Genomic DNA, 21053 nt, shown 5'->3' with positions numbered 1-21053 from the left:
AGAGGCAGAGGAAGAAGAGGGAGGGGAAGAGGAAGTAGAAGAGAGAGATAAGGAAGAAGAAGAAGAGGATGAAGAAAAGGAGGAAGATGAGGATTACTACCTTACCCAGGAGGCTATGGCTGTGTTTGAGAGACTTAAGGACATAGACTGCCCCTTCCTTGAAGGCTTTTATGTTAACTGGACCAAAGACAATCAAGCAGCTCCTGTGTACCCCCTAAATTTACTGTTGGATGTTGTGGAATGAATGTTCACACAAATATATTCTTCCTTTAAGGAGTCATTCACCACTTTACAGGAATGTCAACCTAAAGAAAAAATGAGGGAGAGGGAAAAACTAGGTCACGAACTTACTTTGTGTGGGCCAGAAGACCAGAATCTCATGAAGGGCTGTACCAATGTAAAGAAACAACTCTTATTTCTTTGATCAGTTAATGAATCCCATTAGAAGTTTGCCTGATGGAGACAATAATTTCTTTAGGATGGGGAAGAATTTCTATGACTTTGTAAAGAATGAGATGTTATTGAGGAAGTTCTTCTCCAATTTACATCTTCAGGCGATCCTCGAACTCAAGTTAAGCCCTTTGTTCCAAGACATAGAGCCTATCCTTGGGGCAGAGGAAAACATTCACAGACCAGTAAGTCTGCCTCTAAAGTCTAGGAAGTGTATACTGGAAAAGCTTTGAAATAAATTGAATAAACTCACTGCATTGGTGACAGAGCTTGAGGAAGAGTGTTCTTGTCATTCTGGGAAAATGGCCAGCAAAAGCAGCAATAACTTAGGCTGCAACTTCTGTCTGAACCTCTCAGATTTTCGTCAGTTGGTCACTGCCTTTTTACAGGCCTATGAGGATGAATTGTGGGGGCAGTCCTACCACATAGTCTTTTGTGTCAACCCCTGTGACTCATTATTCCAGTATGTGTACCAGATTCTGACCCTCTGTGACCAGAGCTCAAAGCTATCACTGAAGTCATTGACACTTCTAAGAAGATAGTGGAGACATCAGAGAGGCAACAATGAGAGAAATACTGTTGGGATAGGAACAATTTCACCATAACTTTATTCTCAAAAATGGAAGAGCTGAAACAGAAACACAAGTTTTTCAAAGGGACTCTGTGAAAACACAGTAAGAAGGATGATGGAAGCTAAGAGGCTATTGCAGAGTTCTTTAGGAGTTGGCTGCTACTTCTGGATTGGAAGGAGAGGGTAAAGGCTTTAGATATGAGACAAGTTTTTCATGCTGTCATCAAGGAATGAAAATCAAGTGTAGTTGCCTATAGGCACTTTTCCAGAGTAATGAATGACTAGTGTTGGAAAAATTGATATTCCAGTAAGCAGTTTTCAAAACCATTTGCTTCCTAACCTCCTCCCATTACTTTCCATTTCAGTTGAGGGTGCCATCATTCTTCCAGCCACCCAGATTCACAACCTAAGAGTCATTATCCAATCTTAACTCATGCCTCACATTCAGTCAGTTGCCAAATTGATTCTATCTCCACAACATTTTTTGTATCCATCCCCCTTTTCTCTGCTTAAATCACAACTACCCTAGTTCTTTAAGACCTCATCACCTCCACACAACTATTAAGATAGTCTTCGAATTGGTCTCTTTGCATCCAGCCTCTTCTGTCTACTCAGTCTTCCACACAGCTACCAGATTGATATTCCTAAAGTCCAAGTTTGACCATTGGACTCTTAAGCATTTAGATCCCTTCCTAGTTTGCCTCTGGGATACATTTCCCAGCTAATTATACCTCATTCCCTTTCATACATACTAGACTCTATCCAGACTGACTTTTGTTTGGTTTGTGCAAGTTGCATTCCATCTTCTCTATTCAAGCCTTTTCCCTGGCTATCTCTTATGCCTGAAATGCTCCCCCAAACTCACTTCCACCTGTTGGAACCCCTAGCTTCTTGCAAAGCTCAGCTCAAGTGTCACTTTCTTCAAGGATCCTTTTATGATTCCCCTGGTTGTTAAAACCCAAATAATTTGTATTATTGCATATATTTGTGTTTACATATATAAATATATTGTATTTCTCTTCCGCCCCCCCCCCACCCAGTAGAATGTAAGCTTCCTGTAGATAAGGGATTGTTTTATTTCTGTCTTTGTGTCTCTGGAGCCTATTATAGTACCTGACACTAGGTAACTAGAGGTATATAAATGCTTCTTGATTTCTTGATTTGTTTCCTTGTTAGTTTTCTGATGATGGGTGGTATAGGCATAATTTAACATTTACTTGTCTCATCTTTTTTATTGTTATTTCACATCTTGTCTTCCTAGTTAGACTGTATGTACCTCTAAGGTAGAATGTCTTTTCCTTGTGTATCTCACATGTAGTAACACATACCACATAAAGTATCTGTCCCAGAAATGAATATATAAAGATATTCACAATCATATTTGCTATCTCAAAAACTGTTGAAACTCTTGTAAACGATACAATATTACTTAGAATGGTGTCTGGAATGACATAAATATCACCTGCTTAGAATTAACTTGATATACTGTTAGAGCATAACAATGTAGGGGATGATCTTTGAAGAGGAAGAATATTGTCCTATGACTTGCCATATCTTGGTATCTTTGTGTTACTGAGATCATCACAAGTGTATTTTTGAAAAAATGACTTCCTTAAGGAGGGTAAACTATACTATTCTTACCTGCTTAGCATTACAGGCCTATTATACATCACCATCCTCCCTCACCTATCCTGTACCTTGTTTCCAAGGCTCACAGAATCAAGATAATTTGCTGGACAGAGTTTATATCCGGCCTCTGATTCCACTTTTGTGACTCTGAGCATCATCTAAACCTCTTGAGCTTTAGGTAATTCTTTAATGAATGGTTGCAGTCAGCATAGGTGGAAGGAGTTCCCATGCCAAAGAAATTAGGGGTTTTATATCTATATATCTATATATAGACATACACAGATATATATATACACACATGCACATACACACATATACATACATATATGCATGTACACACATAAAATCTCTCTTTAGCACTCCATAAGATCCATTATCTGTTTTATATGGGTACTTCCCTGTACTGATACAGTATATACATTCCTTTTGTGTTTTATTTTCATGAAAAGCTGTAGCCAGAAATACTGATTACCTGATGATGAACCTCTCTAAAAAGCTAGGCAGGTTATTATATGAGAGACCCAGTAAATCGTTGGGCCTAATCCTTTCCAGCCCTGTGGGGCTCAATAGAACCTTGCCAGAGCTTGCACTGTGATGCCATAGCCTTCAAGGTTCAAATTTTGGCCTCAGATTAGAGATAGGGAAATGTAATTCCTTCCTATTGTTGAAGAGGAGATACTCTACTATTGGTTGGGAATGTTGAAGATGTTGTCACATGTAGTTGATATGTACATTGGCCTTCCTTAACTACTTATTTTCTATTACAAGGGTTTGCTCACCAGCAGGGAGGGGTATATTAATAGGGAAATAGATTTAGGAACTTGAAAGGGCTTAGAAATCTTCTAGTCCAACTCCCTCATTTTATATGTGAAGACCTGAGGCTCAGCAAAGATAAGGGACTTTCTGATTCCAAGTCCAAACCTTTTTTCGGAATCTCATGTATTTATAAATGACTAATATACAATTATAAAAAGCAGCAATAAAATTTAAAGAATATATAAAATAAGTCAGTTTTGATGAAGTACTGTGAAGGAAGAATATAGTGGAGAGTAGTGTGTATAACTAGAGACATAATTACAATTGACCAAATCTTTTTCTTTAAAAAAAGGTACTTGAATTATGCTGGGAACTGATGTCAAATTCACCATCCCAGTCTGTTCCCTTTTCTCTTTTTTGAAAATCTAGACAATATTTGTCCTCTAGTCATGTGGTATATCTTCCATTTTGCACAATTTTCTCAAATATCACTGATAGTGACAGGCTCAGCAATTATATATACCAGTCATTTTAGTGTCCATGGCTGTAGGACCAAGTGACTCGAATTCATCAAGGGCAGCTAGGTGCTCTTATCTTGGATTTTTGCCCTCTTTTAGCTATCTTAGTTCTCCCTATCCAAAGGTTTTTCTTCTTGAAAGAGAAAACAGGTTGAATAAGATTTGAGCATCTCTGCCTTTATTAGCTGTCATTGTTCCATCCATGTAGCACTTTTCCCCAGTATGGCTTAAACCCCAACTTACCTTCCATCTTTTTGTTGTCCTTACCTTTCCTTACCAGCTTTTATTCATTACAAGTTTTAGTATTTCTGACAGTTTTTTTTAATTGATGCCTTTTGTTTTTATATCACATTTTTTTTTCTGACTATGGCCCATAGCTTCTCCCCTATCTTCCTTTGCAACAAAGATTAACAAAGAAAAAGAAAAATGAAACAGTTCAGCAAAACTAACACACTGAAACTGTGTCCTCACATTTTTATGGAACCATGCCAGACTTTTCTATTCATTTTCTGTTCCCTTCTCTTGCTTCTACTATATATGTCAATGGATCTGTGAGCTTATCAACATGGATACTCCTGATGTTTCAGATTGGAGTCCATCTGGGCCCCCTTACCCTATGCAATTCTTGTCCGTGGTCTTTCCATAAATTTCCTCCAGGGAGTCCACCTAATAACGTACAAGGGGATGCCTCTTGGTTCACTTGTATATCTCATGTAGAGCATATAGACTGTCCACTGTTTATCCCTCATTCTGCTTCCATAGCTGGTCGCCTCTTTTTCTGGTTACACATCTCTGTGATGACATTTTAAAAAATCCATCATTACTGATATATTTTGTTCTTATTCATCTATATTTCTCAATATATATCTCCCCCAGAGCCATACCTTATAACAAAGAATAAAGGAGAGACAAAATAGTTTAACAAAACTAACCAGAATATTGAAAAAGATTTGACATTAAATGGAGTATGGCACACCTATGGTCCCCCACGTTTGCAAAGAAGCAAGGGAGATAACTTCTAATTTCTTTGGGGCAAGCTTGGTCATTAGAATTAACAGTGATTCAGTTTTGATTGTTCTGTTGCTGTTTTTGCCATTTCCATGGTTGTCATTGTTTATATTGTTTTCCTGGTGCTATTTACTTCACTTTGCATCAGTTCATATACATCTGCAAAGCCTTCCTCTATTCATAGCAGAGTAGAGAGGCAGTGTGGCATAATGTGTAGACTGCTGGACTTGGAACTAGGAAGCCCTGGACTCAAATCCTGCTTCTGTCACTTACTAGCTATATGACTCTGGGCAAATAATTTCTCTGAGGCTCAGTTGGAAAGATGACCCATGAGTTTACCTTCCAGCTCTAAATCTATGATCTTAATATTTCATTATGTTCATGTTCCACAATTTATTTATTACCTAATCAATAACTTTCCTTCTAGTTCTTTGCTACTACAAAACAATATTTTTTTTAAGGCAATTGGGGTTAAGTGACTTGCCCAGGGTCACACAGCTAGTGAGTGTCAAGTGTTTGGTCTGAGGCTGGATTTGAACTCAGGTCCTCCTGACTTCCGGGCTGGTGCTCTATCCACTGCGCCACCTAGCTGCCCCTAAAACAATATTCCTTAAATATGTTGGTGTATTTGACCTTTTTTTTTTGGTCATTAACCACTTTAGGGTATATGCCTAACAGTAGAATCTCAGAGTCAAAGTTAGTTCCTATCTTTGTATAATTCCAAATTGCTTTCCAGAATGGTTGGACCTATTCACAGCTCCACCATCAATGCATTAGTGTATTCATCTGATAACATTTTTTATGCCTCTTCTCTTGCATCCTTCTTGGTTGGTAGTGTATTGAAACCTGGTGATGCCTACTCTTTTGTCATTTTGGTGCCCTTTACCTTTTATTCTTCAAAGACTGCTTGCTGTCATATAGCATTGCCAGAAGAATACTTTTAAAAAGCAAAATAACAGGCCTTTCAGGTAGAAGCTTGGGGTCTTTAAAAGCTGTGCACAGTTTCCAGAAGTCACCAAGCCAACTTTATATTTTGTCCACTTCTGAGTCTAGGCTATTGCCCATGTTAAAGTGTTTGTCTAAGATACATGAACTGATGGACCAACTCTACAGATTGACTGCCCAATCAAGCGTCATAGTCTGGATAGCAGGTATTATTTGTTATTTTCCAGTGTGCGTAATAATAAGGTTGAACTCTACTGAGTAACTATAAATCTCATTTAGGAGATGCTACATTGATCTAGGGCTTGATGCTCCAGGATATTAGCCCCAGGATATTAACATGTCATCTGCAGCAGAACCTCACTCTGTGTAGGGAATTCATCTTCAATTTGGAATCTACTCTAGATTTCATTCATGATGTTGGCAAACATCTTCAGTGAGTACATAACTCCATTTTGTGCCTTGATATTAGTAATTAGAGGGTCAAACAAAATTATCTTATGTTATATCAAGGAATCTTGTATGATTTTGGCACATGCATGGGAAATACTTTGTTGGAGGAGCCCCTTAATTTTTTAACTCAATCAAATGTTTCTTTTTAGATGACAAATAACCATAGTGAGATCTTGTATTCTCTACCTCTGTCAGTCAGTTGTATGACTATTAAGATGTGGTCTGCTGTATATTATTTCTGAAATCCTTTCTATCCTTTTCTTTATCAAGAATGTTATCAGTGAATGTACAGATCATTTTCATAAAAATATTGTGGAGATGACAAAGTAGACATAACAGTTAGTAGCTATTGATATTCTTTCAGTTGTCTTTTTTTGGGGGTTTTTTACAAATAAGACTCAAGCTTTTTTATTCCCCAAGTCTTTAGTATTCTCCCCTATTAAAAATAACATGATAATTAGTCTCTCATCGCCCTCAAAACTGTGCTTGTTCCAGCTTGGATTCTCTGTTTATTTAACACAGTTCAACTGCTTTTCCTTCCTGCCTCCCTCCTTCCTCTCTTCCCCCTGGTCACTTCACTCTTTAAAAAAATATTTTATTGTATCACACCACCCCAAAAATCAACAAAGATGACAACAGATAGGAATAGTCAATATTGGAGGGATTGTGGAAAAGCAGGCTCACTAAACTCCCCCTGTTTGTGGGGTTATAATTTGACCTAACCATGCTGGAAGGCAATTAGGAATTATCTGAAGAAAGATTAAAATATCCATACCTTTTGACCCAGAGATTCTACTGATAGTCATATACCCCAGCTAGGTAAAAGATAAAAATAAAAGTGCCATGTACACCAAAATATTTATAGTAGTACTTTTTGTAACAGCAGAAAAAAAATAGAGACAAGGTAGATGCCCATTAGTTGGTGAATGGAAAAACAAATTATGTTGCTTGAATATAATGGAATATTATTGTCTGTAAAAAAAGAAACAACCCAACATTATGACTGAAGAATACAGAGAAACATGAGAAGACCTGTATGGAAGAAAACAAGTATTTATTAAGTGTCGGTCATGGTACTAAGCACCTTCTAAATGTATTTTCCCATTTGATCCTCACATCAATCCTAGGATGTAGGTGCTATTATTATTCCCATTTTTTGGTTGAGAAAACCAAGACAGACAGCAGTTAGGTGTTCCAGGGTCATACCCCTAGTAAATATCAGAAGTGATCCAAAGTGAATGAAGTGGAACCAGGAAGACAACATACTTAATGACTACAACAATGGAAATTAAAATAACAAAAAGAATCAAACCTGAACTCTAAGGAGTTATGATGACTGAGGATGAGATAGGAAAATGTCTTTCCATCCCTTCTTTAAAGAAGTGGGGAACAGAGGGATGGAGCAGAGATGGCGGAGGGAAAGCAGTGACTTGCTAGAGCTGTCCCCCAAACCCCTCCAAATACCTATAAAAATGGCTCTAAACAAATTCTAAAACAGCAGAACCCACAAAAAAACAGAGTAAAACAAATTTCCAGCCCAACACAGCCTGGATGGTTGATCTGAAAGGTATATCACGCCAGGCTGGGAAAGAGCACAGTTCAGCGTGGGCGCACAGGCCGCAGCGACCCTGGAGCAGGCCTCAGAGGACTGAATCGTGGGCAGCTGTGGCGGTTTTCAGACTTCTCAACCCACTAATGCCAAAGACAACTTAGAAGGTCAGTGGGAAAAGTCTGTGACTTTGGTGAGACAAGAAGCTAGGTGTTAGCCACAAGTCCAGAGCGTGCCCTTGGGGCAGTGGCTGCATCCTGAGTTTCCGGCCTACAGACTGAGGGAGAATCGAGTGTCTGATCAGAGGGGGATTGCAAGAATCTCTTTGCCAGGGCTGAGGCAGAAATCTCTTGCTTTGCCCGTGCTTGGATCTGAGTCACAGTTCTGAGGGGTGGTCCTGGGGCAAGGAAGAATGCTGGTGAGGAGGAGTGCTGGCGTGGGAGCTTGTTGTGGTGGTGGAGAGGAAACACCTTGCCCCTTATCAGAGCACCTTGGAAGAACTGACACTTTTCAGGTCCCTAGAAGTATCTCTGAAAACAGGTGTACAAACCCCCGAAGCTTGGGACAGTACATTCTCCACATTGGAAACAGACTCTTACCTTAACAAAGAGTTTAAAACTCAAGTAATTGGCTGGGATCATGAGCAAGCAGCGCAAAAAGAGTCAGACTATATTATCTTACTTTGGTGACAAAGAAGATCAAAACATACAACCAGAAGAAGAAAACAAAGTCAAAGCTCCTACATCCAAAACTTCCAAGAAAAATATGAATCAGTCCCAGGCCTTGGAAGAGCTCAAAAGGGATTTTGAGAAGCAAGTAAGAGAAGTACAGGAAAAAATGGGAAGAGAAATGAGAGTGATGCAAGAAAATCATGAAAAGCAAGTTGACAGCTTGCTAAAGGAGACCCAAAAAGATACTGAAGAAAATAACACCTTAAAAAATAGCCTAACCCAAATGGCAAAAGAGGTCCAAAAAGCCAATGAAGAGAAGAATGCCCTAAAGAGCAAAATTGTCCAAATGGAAAAGGAAGTCCAAAAGCTTACTGAAGAAAATACTTCCTTAAAAATTAGAATAGATCAATTGGAAGCTAGTGACTTTATGAGAAATCAAGACACTGTAAAACAAATCCAAAAGAATGAAAAATTAGAAAACAATGTGAAATATCTCAATGGAAAAACAACTGACCTGGAAAATAGATCCAGGAGAGAGAATTTAAAAGTTATTGGACTATCTGAAAGCCATGATCAAAAAAAGAGCCTAGACATCATCTTTCAAGAAATTATCAAGGAAAATTGCCCTGATATTTTAGAACCAGAGGGCAAAATAGAAATTGAAAGAATCCACCAATCTCCTCCTGAAAGAGATCCCCAAAGGAAAACTCTTAGGAATATTGTAGCCAAGTTCCAGAGCTCCCAGTCAAGGAGAAAATATTACAAGCAGCCAGAAAGAAACAATTCAAGTACTGTGGAAACACAATCAGGATAACACTAGATTTAGCAGCTTCTACGTTAAGGGACCACAGGGCATGGAATATAATATTCTGGAGGGCAAAGGAGATAGGATTACAACCAAGAATCACCTACCCAGCAAAACTGAGTATAATTCTTCAGGGGGAAAAATGGTCATTCAGTGAAATAGAGGACTTTCAAGCATTCTTGATGAAAAGACCAGAGCTGAATAGAAAATTTGACTTTCTAATACAAGACTCAAGTGGAACATGAAGAGGTAAACAGGAAAAGAGAAATCATAAGAGACTTATTAAGGTTGAACTGTTTACATTCCTGCATGGAAAGATGATATTTGTAACTCATGAGACCTTTGTCAGTATTAGGGTAGTTGGAGGGGAAAAAATTATATGTATGTATAGATATAGATAGATAGATAGATAGATAGAGGGCACAGGGTGAGTTGAAAATGAAGGGGTCATATCTGGAGAATAAAATTAAGGGGTGAGAGAGGATTATATTAGGAGAAGGACAAAGGGAGAGGTAGAACAGGGTAAATTATCTCACAAAAAAAAAAACCCAGAAAAGAAAAGGCTCTTACAGTGGAGGGGAAACGGGGGAAGGTGAGAGAGAATGAGTGAATCTTATTCTCATAGAATTTGACTTAAGGAGGGAATAACATACGCACTCAGTTGGGTATGGAAATCTGTCTTACCCTACAGGAAAATGGGTGGGGGGAAGGGGATAAGAGAGTAGTGGGATGATAGAGAGGAGGGCAGATTGGGAAAGGGTGTAATCAGAAGCAAATACTTCTGAGGAGGGACAGGGTCAAAAGAAAGAATAGAATAAATGGGGGTGGGATAGGATTAGGGGAAATAGAGTTAGTTTTTCACAGCATGTCTACTATGGAAGTGTTTTGCATAACTGCACATGTATAGCCTATATTGAGTTGCTTGCCTTTTCAATGAGGGTGAGTGGGGAGGGAGGAAGGGAGAAAATTTGGAACCCAAAGTTTTAAAAACACATGTTTAAAAAAAAATGTTTTTACATGCAACTGGGAAATAAGAAATACAGGAAATGGGGTACAGAGATCTATCCTGCCCTACAGGAAAATAGAAGGGGAAGGAGGGGAGAGATAGCAGAAAAAGCAGACTAGGGGAAGGGATATTCAGAATGCATGCCATCTTGGGGTGGGGGGAGGGGCGAGATGGGGTGAAAATTTGGAACTCAAAATCTTGTGGAAGTAAATGTTGAAAACTAAAAAGAAAAAAAAAGAAAAAAAAGAACGAAGGATGAACAAACCCCCCTTCAAAAAAAAAAAAAAAAGAAAGAAAAAGGCTCTGATAAGACTTACTCAACACAGAGTTGCCATAAACCTTTGATTTGTAAAAAGCACAATTTCTGTGAAGCGCAATAAAACAAAGTACAAAAAAAAAAGAATAAGAAGCTTCAGCAGCAATCCATCAACAACTAACCAATAAACATTTATTAAGCACCTACCATGTGCCCAGCACTGTGCTAAGCAACAGAGGTCAGACTTGGCAAATGGCAGTAAAACCCAGCAGCTGATTATAACAGCAGCTTTGTAAAGAAGCAAATAGTAGCTTCAGGATCATAACTCATCAACTTAAAATGGAATGGTGAGAAGAATTCTAGAAATAGGAAACTATGAGAAATATTCTAGATAGGGTATAACCCTAAGAGCATGAGCTGTATGAAAAATATTATTTCCTCCACTGGTGGCATGGAAATTTGTATAGGTTGTATCCTTTTGTATAAGGAGAATTTCCTCTTTTTATTTACTTTCCTATTCTCTCTTAATTAAAAGCTTTGCTAGTTGAAAAAAAAAAGTGGGAAACAATAGGTGAGAAACACTGCATATGATATCATGTTTGCATAATGTGTTAGGTAGTTTTAGCCAAACTGATTTATTTCCCCTTTTTCTTTGTTATATGGGTTGAATCTCTTGGAAGGTGAGAAGCAAGGGTTATATTGGGACATGAAAGTGATATAAAAACAAGAGATCAATAAATTTTAAAAGTCATTTGGTGGTGGAAAAAGGTTATTATGGATATCTTTTTTAGATCTTTTTCATTTTTCAACTTTCTTTGTTCTCATTTCATCTTTAAAATCTTCCAGATGACTTTATTTAGTTTTTTGAGTCTATCATCAAACTTTCTCTATTATCCTTTTAAGATGAGATACTGCTTATGTTACAATCCTCCTAAACAAAATTTTTCAAAAATTAATTTTGCTAGGGGCAGCTAGGTGGTGCAGTGGATAGAACTCTGGCCTTGGAATCAGGAGGATCTGAGTTCAAATGTGGCCTCAGACACTTGACACTTACTCGCTGTGTGACCCTGGGCAGGTCACTTAACCTCTATTGCCTCAGTAAAAAAAAAAAAATTAATTTTGCTGATGCTTTTTGTCTTTGAATCCCATCCATTTCATGCCCATGCCCTCCAGACTGAACCCTCCATTATGACAAAGAAAACTAAGTAAAAACATCAATACAGAAATTTTGTAAGATAATTTGTATAATATTTTATCCTAGAATTCTTTCACTTCTCAGCTGTGATGGAGGAGATATGTTCTGTTATTTCTTCTTCTGGAAGTTCCTCCCCCCAACCCAGTATTTAGAGTTGAACTTCCTTTTAGGGTTATTTTCATTTATTTTGTCATAGTCATATATATTATTCTCTTAGTTCTACTTATTTTGTTCTGCATTATTTCATTAAATCATCCCATGCTTCTCTAAATTTGTCATTTCTTCCTGTATGTTAATTAACTCACACTGTACCCAATTACTTTACATGCTATAGTTTTTTCCAGCAATTCTCTTTTCTTAAAATTTTAGAAGTGAGTTTTTTTCCCAAACCAGTATTGCCTTGGTTGCCATGTTTCTTTTGTCAAGGAGATCCAAGTATTTGCTGGATAAGTAGTTTTTAGTATTTTTTTTATCTCCTTATTATGAAGATTGATTTACATGAATTAAACTTCTCTAGTAATAGTCTATGTCTCTGTATTCTTTTATCCATTTCCTTATTTTTTGGCCTTAAGAGCTTTTAAAAATAGGTCATGTTGGAATTGCCTCATTTGTATGACATATCTCCTTATTTTTATTCTTCTCTTTTGATGCTGATTTTGATCCTTGTTCTAACAAGGATCTGACTATATACAGACAACTGATTTAGACATGACTCCTACATCATTAACCGGTTAGTTGAAGATCACTTATGTGGATGAGGGATTAAACTTCAGAGAGTAACCCTAGGTGCAGAGCATGGCACTTGTAGAGGTAGATTTAGGCTTGCTGTGAGGGATAACATGCTAACAATCAGAGCTATCCAAATGTGGAATAGCTTTCTCCAGGAGATAAGGTTGGACTCCCACTTGGTCAGGGGTTGTAGATGACATTCTAGGCTAGCTGTGATTTAGGTTTAAATAGCTCTGAGTTCCCTTCTAACTTGGACTTTCTATGATTCTGTGATTTCTTAGGTCCCTTTCAAATTCTAAGTAAGGTTCTATGATTCAATTTATTTCAAAGAAGCAGTTTAAAAAGATGAATATAGTAACATCAGGTCATCTGAATGATCTGAAAACCTTATCATTCCTCAAAGTTATCTTTAAACTCTCTAAAACTAATAATATACAATAGCTCAAGCCAGTCTGTGTAATGAAAACTAGAGAAAAAAATGAATGAACGAATCATAGGTTCTATGTATATCATCATTGAATGATATCTTAGGTTGAACACAGTTGCAGCACCTGATTTTTATATTATGTACATGTTATACATTGTAGATTCAAGGGCATATTCTATATCTTTTTTATCCCAAAGCAAGATTTGTGAAATATAGTTCCCAGAAGTTGAAAAAAGAATAAACGAACCTTTCCTCTTTCATATTCAGGATCAAGAAATTTTGTAGAATGTTTTAACTGCTTGAATAAGGATTTCACTGATACCATAGAGAAAACCAAATCCTGCTTCAAAATTAACTATTAATTTTGTTCAATTGTAGCTAAAGGAGGATTTAAGAAATTCAGAGAAGAAGCATCAAGAGATTCTTCGAAGGTTGGAAGGCAGATTTTTTGAAGAAAAGGTATAGAATGTTAGCATCTGTTTAAGAAATTAAAGTAGAACAAATTCCTGCTCCCTCTGTATGTACCTAGTTATTATTTTGTTTTAATATCTTTGTAAATTTTATTACCTGCTTGCTAAGACTCAATAACAGTTTTCTAATATGATACGAATTTAGTAAATAAGTAAGTCAGGTTGATGTGTCCTGTAGAGAGCTACTGCTCTCTATTTTTTTCTCTATTCCTTTTCCCTGCACTTCTCTTTTTGAAAATTATTTGGTTAATCATAGACACCCTGAAAGAAGTCTTCCTGCCTTTTCTTTCTCACTTACTGTTAAGTTATTCACTAGGTAAGAGTACTCTTGACCTGGATATGATTGCTTTTCTTTCTCCTGTTCCATAGAATGACTAGACTAATTCAGCTGCTAATTTTGTTGTACTTTTGAAATTTTTTCCCCCCAAATCTAAAATCTTAATGTATGCTAGCATTTTTATCTACAGCTTAGTATATAACCAAGAATGTAACCATCTTGTTCTTTCTGTTAGTGCCGACTAGAGAAAGAGGCTGAGAAGAAGATAGTCATGCTGGCAGAGAGAGCCCACCAGGAAGCCATTGTGTAAGAGATTGTTTTTGTCCAGCTGATTTCTCTCTTTTCCAGTTTCTTCTTATCTTTTATTTTGGTTTTATCTTTTTTTAGGTGTGTCACTTTCTTATTCTTTTTACTTGACTTTTTGCATGCATTTTTCTATCTGTTCATTTCTTTTGATATTTCTCTGTCATTTTTGCTACGACAGTCATTTAAGGACTACATCAATTAGTAAGGATTTAGCTATTTAGTATTAAAAGACTTAAACATTTTCTTGATATTCTTATTCTCTCCTCGTCTTGTCCTCACTGATGTCAGAGGTGAAGCAGTCATTGGCCTAGGTTGGCAGCCCCTTTGTGTGCCTATGGCTTTTCTTAAGCTTACACTTAAAGATATCAGAAGATTCATGATTTCATCAGTATTTCCACTACTAATAGAGATTAAAACCCTTCATGTTTAAGGATGATAGATTTAGAGATGGACTGGGTGAGGTCATCTAGTCCAACCTCATTATTTCATAGATGAGGAAATTGAGGTTCAGAATGACTTACCCAAGGTAACACCACTAGAAAGTGGCAGTCAGGATTAGAATTAAAACCCACTGATTGTAGATTCAGTGCTCTGTGTAGTCTTCCTCTGTTCCTGTGTCTCTCCCCCTCCCCCTCACCCCCCCAAAGCCTTATCATCTTATAGTCAATCTATCAGTGATAAGATTCTTCAAACTTGGTAGATTGGTCAGGTGCCAGGCTTCTACTCATCCTTTCCAACTCAGTAGGGAGAGCTTCAATCAACAAGCATTTCTTAAGTGCTTACTATGAGCGGGGCACTGTGATAAATTATGCTGGGTCTACAAATAAAAGTAAAGACAAAGTCAGAGCTTACACTCCCCTGGCATAAGCTTTGTGTCCTTGAGGCTAATTCCTCTCTGCAATGAGGTGTTAGTGTAGGACTTTTGTGGAAATTTTCTTAAGCTGTTGCCCCCAAATGGTAATATCAGAGTTGTCATGGATTTGATCTCCTACCTATCAATCTGTTGCAGTCAATTGAACAATGCTGGGAGAGCTGTATTTAAAGAGAATGTTCGTCTTCAGAAGGCTCTTGCTTTCCATGTGAAAGAAGCCAATGAGCTACAGATAAACACAAGCAAGTTGCAAGAGAGTCAGACTTTGCTCCTACAACAGAAGGTTCTTGCTCCTATTTATATTTCAACTTCACCTTTTATTAATAATAGGCTTATAATGTTACACAAGGATACCATAACATCATCTTGATTATTCAGCTCCATCTTTATGATAATCAGAAAACAATTATGAAACTGTGATTTGCTGTGCTAGGAATTGCCCAAAGCAAGTTGGAAATATCAAATTTCAGTTCTCTAGAAGAAAGTGGTAAGCCAGGTGATAAACCTGAATTATAAGACCAGGAAGTTTGAAAGAGATTCATGTAACAGAATACAGGAATGTCTAGTCCTGTTTGTGCCAGCCAGTCCCCACTCCTGGTTTTGTCACCTTGTCCCAGTGAACCCCAAAAACTTGAGACTGGGTCAGCATTATTGGTAGTGGCTTCAGAAATAGCGAGGAGGCTTATGTTGTGGGGAAGATAGCAATATAAGGTCATCCAGTCTATTGACTCTTGAACATGTAAAAACTAAAACCTGAACTGACTTGAAAGTCAGTATGTGTGTCTACTTTCCTGACACTTTGAATATGCTGTCACAGGATCATAGATTTAGAACTGGAAGGAAGCCCAAAGGTCCAATTCTCTCTAGTCCAACCCTTTCATTTTACTGATTAGGAACCTTAAGTGGTTCAGTGATTTGCCCAGGATCATACAGCTAATAATTGACAAAGCAGGAATGTGAACTTAGGCCCTCTGAAACCAAATCCAGCACCCTTTCCACTATAGCATACACCATTCAAATCTCTTAAAATTAAGATTAAAATCAAATTGCCATTTTCCCTCTCCTATTTTTAATATCTTTGTGCCCTGCTTATTATTGTAGGATTGCTCCTAAGTACAGCCATTTCCAGTGGGGAAAGTTGTGTGACTAGAAGTTGCCAACATAGGGAGGGGCTTACTGAAGTATTTTCTAGCTTTCTGATGGCTCATGAGCACTCCACATTCCTGGTTATGGACCATCATCAAGGACTCACCCAACCTCATACAGTTCATGGGACTAGCTCTTGGTCATCATTATAGAGCTTAAAGAAGGTTTAGCAACCTGTAAAGTGGGCTTGGGTTCTTGAACTTTCATAAACATGATGAAAAATTACTCTGGACATGGACAAGGATGGATGAGAGGGAGGAGGGATTGAATACAAGGAAAATAGTTAATGAGGGGCAGAACTTCAATAGTGGAAATGAAAAGAGAGGGATAAACCCAAGAGAAATGTGACTTTTTACATTTGAACTTTGTCTTTGTTGTTCTTTGCCTTCAAACATTATCAAAGGTTTGTTAAAGATTTAACTATTGTGATAATAATAATGTCTTTTGTGTTGGAATTTCCTTAGTACACCTGTAAAAAATGAAACCCTCTTATTAGTATTGGCTTCTTCATGAAGGACATATTTTATTTTTATACTCTGTACAAAAAATAATCTTAGTTTTCTGATTGAGATCATGGTGTGTTATTATGAAGTAGCTTAGTGGTAAAGTGAAAATTTACAGTAGAACTAGTGATCAACACTTAAAATTGTAGGAAAGTTGTGGTTGTATGGAATTGCAGAAATATTTACATATAATAAAGTATTCATAATCTGGGTCAAGGTTGCACAGAGAAGGGAGAAGAATTCTACGTTAGGAAGGGGTGGAAAAATCTTTTGTTTTCTGATTGGGTAAGTTGCTTTATCTTTCTAGGCCTTTTTTCCTTCTGGTGCTAATGTTCTGAAATGGAACATAAGGAAATACAATGCCTCCTCCTAGTAATTTCTTCTTCAACTTTAGCCATGTATTTAGTAGGTCCTTAACAAGTATTTATTTAAATAAATGTGTTTTCTTGTGCTGTCAGGCCAACTCTGGAGTTGTAAAGAACTTAGTACATCTAGGTGGACATTACTTAATGCACAGTAAGAATTGAAGGGAAGCCATCAGGGAAGGTTTCAATTGCTTGTGGAGCATACCCAGAGATGTTTGCTATTGTGCCCAGTAGTTAAGAGTACCTAGATTGTAACTCCAAAGCCTCAACCTCATGAAGTGATGGTAACTAATGAAAGTACTTTGTGGTAACTAAGGAGAGTATTTTTGAGTTTTGAACTAATTCAAGAAAAATTTAAAATCTGAACTATTTTTCATTCTGCTTTAGGAAACCAATGAGCTGTTGATTAGGGAAAAGATTGTGCAAATAACTCAGCATAGAGCCCAGATTCAGTGTCTTCAGAAGAAAGTGGAAAAACTGGAGACAGCCCTGGGTTATATGACTGCTGAGTTTGAGACTGAAATTAAAAAAATCCAGGAGCAAGCATTTCTAGAGAACCAGGCAAGCCGGGTGGAAATTAATAAGCTGGAACAGGTCCTTGAAATGAAAGACAGAGAGATGAATCGAGTAAAGAGATTGGCCAGGAACATCCTGGATGAGCGAACGGAAGTGGAGAGGTTCTTCCTGGATGCTCTGTATGAAGTGAAGCAACAAATCGTTCTTAGCAGGAAGAATTACAAGCAGATGGCCCAAGCAGCTTTTAATTTAAAAATGAGACAGGCGTATGCAGGAAGAACGGAGTATCCCAGAATCCGGACATTTGATGGCAGAGTCCACAGCACCAACAGTATAAACCAAGATCTTAGGGAGGCAGAGAAATGGTATGAATAATTCTTTAATGTAATATGCTATGTGCTGTCATGTATATGTGTACTATGGTTAGATTAGAATTCTTAAAAGTCCTCTTTAATTATATCTGAATTAAGAACACATGAGAGTATGAAATATGTGAATACTGGAGCCGGTTGTGAATCATGTAGCAAGATTCGTTTTATTCTTGTTTGAAAATTTAAATCTTGCTGTTCCCTTCCCTTTGTAATTTGTAGGCCAGTTTATTAGAATGAATTCTCTTGGAGGATGATCTTTAAAAGACACTGAGTGTTTCAACACCAATTGTACGAGAACTCTTCAGAGGCTGTCAGTGATCACGAGCCTAACTTTCTAGTTAGTTCCTAGTATGTGCCAGACTTCTTAACCAAATGTCCTTTCATATTTTACATCTGCTGAAAGTGAGGAACAACACTGTTCTGTCACTGTATCTTAAAGATAAGATAGAGACTTTCCAGGACCCCAAACTATAATTCTTTACCACCTTCTAATACATAGCAATTTGTGGTGGGACTGCTCTTACACACCAGGTACGTGGTTACGTATTCTTTCCTTTTTATCGAAGCAGTAACATGAAATGATCCGTGTCTTCAAGCACCTTACAGTTTAGTTGGCCTCTCAGCTGAATATAAACAAAAATAAATAGCGAAGTAGGATAGCATATGTTAAGTGCCAAGTGGATGAAATAAGGCAACACATACTACAAGACATCAGAGGCAGTCTAGGGTGCCAGGGGAAGGCTTGAGTAATTAATTTTGATTTTCATGTTATAATATTTGTTTTTTGTGTTGCTTTAAAATTTTTATTATGGTACAATCAATTATCATCTCTTTTTAAAATGAACCCATTTTGATTTCCATTTCCAAAACTGGTCAGGCATATGAACAAGGAAAAAAGTACAGAAAACAGAAAATAACTGTGACTATAAATGATTGTACATATAATCAATTGTATGTCCTTTTTTTTTACCTAAAAGCAAAAGCCATATTAATTTTAATAAGACAGTAGCAAAATTATCCTATGTATTTAACATGGATTTTTTTCCTGTTTAGTGTTTTTATTTGCCTTTTTGACAGCGTGTATATTATTCTCTCAATTCTGTTTTCTTTTCTGTATCACTTTCACATAAGTCTGACCATATTTCTTTGAATTCTACACATTTTTCATCTCCAGAGAACAACCACTATGATCCAATAGAATTCTTATGAAAGAAAAATCAACTACTACAGGAGGCTGAGGCTAGTGAATCTTTTGAGCTCTGTAGTTTTGAGCAGCAGTGGGCTTTGCTATCTGGTGTGTGTACCAAGTTCAGCCTTGACAGGATGTGCACCTGGGAGCTGGGGGTGACCAGGTTGCCAAAAATGTGATGGAGAGGCCCAGGTCAGAAACAGAGCAGGCCAGAGCTTCTGTGCTGATAGTATAGAATTGGGCCATGAGTAGCCTCTGTGCTTGCAGCCTGAGTAAGATAGGGAAATGTTGTCTTTTTTTTTTTTTTTTTTTAAAGAAAGCGAGCAATCAAGAAGGCCCTTACCCCCACCCCAAGCATGTTGAATGAACCCCCTGTGGTGAACATAGAGGAGATAGACAGGAGTCATGAAGGATGAGTAGGCTTAGGTTAGTTTGTGGTTTGTTTTGGTGGAGAGAATACCCACACTGATGAGATCACAGGTCCATATGAATACTTGAGTATATAGCGCAATAACATTTCATCACATTTGTTTATTAAACCATTCTTCAATCATTGGACTTAATAGTTTCCAGTTTTTTGCTATTACAAATAGCCCAAAGAGGGAATGTCTTGCTTGTGAAATAGCCAGGAGGCCAGTCTCACAGGATCCAAGAGTATGTGTTTGGAAGTAAGGTATAAGAAGACTGGAAAGGTAGGAAGAGGCCAGTTTATGGCTGTAAATGCCACACAGAGCATTAGTTCAGATTTTAAATTTTTCTTGAATTAGTTCAAAATTCAAAAATACTCTCCTTAGTTACCACAAAGTACTTTCATTAGTTACCATCACTTCATGAGGTTGGAGCTTTGGAGTTACAATCTAGGTACTCTTAACTACTGGGCACAATAACAAACATCCCTGGGTATGATCCTGAAGGCAATAGGGAGCCGCTGGAGTTTCTTGAGTAGAGGGAGTGACCACTTAGCTACTGAGGAATGTCTTGGTCTTATAATATCTGTTAATTGTTTATTATCTTGGATATTTGATAATTTGAAAGATTTTTTTCCCGTTTGATTGTTTCCCTTCTTATCCTAAGTGATTTTGTTTGTGTGGAAGTTTTTCAGTTCAATACAATCAATTTTATCTGTTTTATCTTCTTCAATTGGCTTTATCATTTGTTTAGTTAAGAAAACATGAGAGGTGAGTGACCTACTTCTCTTCTAATTATTTGTTGTTCAGTTGTTTTCAGGCCGGTCCAATGCTTTGTGACCCCATTTGGGGTTTTCTTGGCAAAGATACTGGAGTGGTTTACCATTTCCTTCTCTAGCTCATTTTACAGATGAAGAAACTGAGGAAAACAGGGGTTAAGAGACTTGCCCAGGGGCAGCGAGGTGGTGCATTGGATAGAGCACTGGCCCTGATGTCAGGAGGACCTGAGTTCAAATCCAGCCTCAGACCAAACACTTAACACTTACTAGCTGTGTGACCCTGGGCAAGTCACTTAACTCCAATTGCCTTAAAAAAAAAGAAAAAAGAAAAAAAACTTGCCCAGGGTCACATAGCTAGTAAGTGTCTGAGGCCAGATTTGAATTCAGGAAGATAAGTCTTCCTGACTCCAGGCCTAGTACTGTATCCACTGTACCACCTAGTTGCCCTATTCTTTATGGCATGATCTTTGATATTCAGGTTACATATTAGTATCATGGATTATAGTGTAAGGTGCTGGTCCAAGCTTAGTTCTGCATGACTGCTTTCCAGTTTTCCCAGCAGTTTTTATCAAGTAGGTAGTTCTTTCCTAAGTAATTTAAGTTTTCTGGTTTAGCAAACCCTGGGATATTGAGTTCCATTGTTTCTGATTCTCCGTTGTTGTTCTGCCTCTCTAGTTTTTAATCCAAGATCAGATGGTTTTGATGACTACTGCTTTATAATATAATTTGAGGTCTTAGAAGTGTGCCATTCCTGTTTTGCTGCCTACCTCTTTTCATTATTTCCTTTGATATTCTAGATCTTTATTTTTTACAAATTAATTTTGTTGTTTTGTGATTTCTGTAAAGTATCCCTTTGATAATTATATTGGCATAACATTAAAAGTGTAA

At 37.5% G+C, this 21053-nt stretch overlaps 1 protein-coding gene across 1 annotated transcript in view; it reads left to right on the top strand.

The window, feature by feature from the left end:
• The window catches only part of BBOF1 (basal body orientation factor 1), a 63471-nt gene that overhangs the window by 32794 nt on the left and 9624 nt on the right, over positions 1-21053 (top strand). The window contains exons 5-8 of the mRNA XM_027844865.1: positions 13344-13424; positions 13948-14018; positions 15028-15172; positions 17291-17784. Coding sequence (XP_027700666.1) covers positions 13344-13424; positions 13948-14018; positions 15028-15172; positions 17291-17784 — 791 coding nt within the window. The remainder of the gene's footprint in view (positions 1-13343; positions 13425-13947; positions 14019-15027; positions 15173-17290; positions 17785-21053) is intronic.

The sequence above is a fragment of the Vombatus ursinus genome, unplaced genomic scaffold (genome assembly GCF_900497805.2).
Source record: "Vombatus ursinus unplaced genomic scaffold, bare-nosed wombat genome assembly UNPS02014945.1, whole genome shotgun sequence".
Taxonomy (NCBI): domain Eukaryota; kingdom Metazoa; phylum Chordata; class Mammalia; order Diprotodontia; family Vombatidae; genus Vombatus; species Vombatus ursinus.
This window is presented reverse-complemented; position numbering and strand designations above follow the sequence as displayed.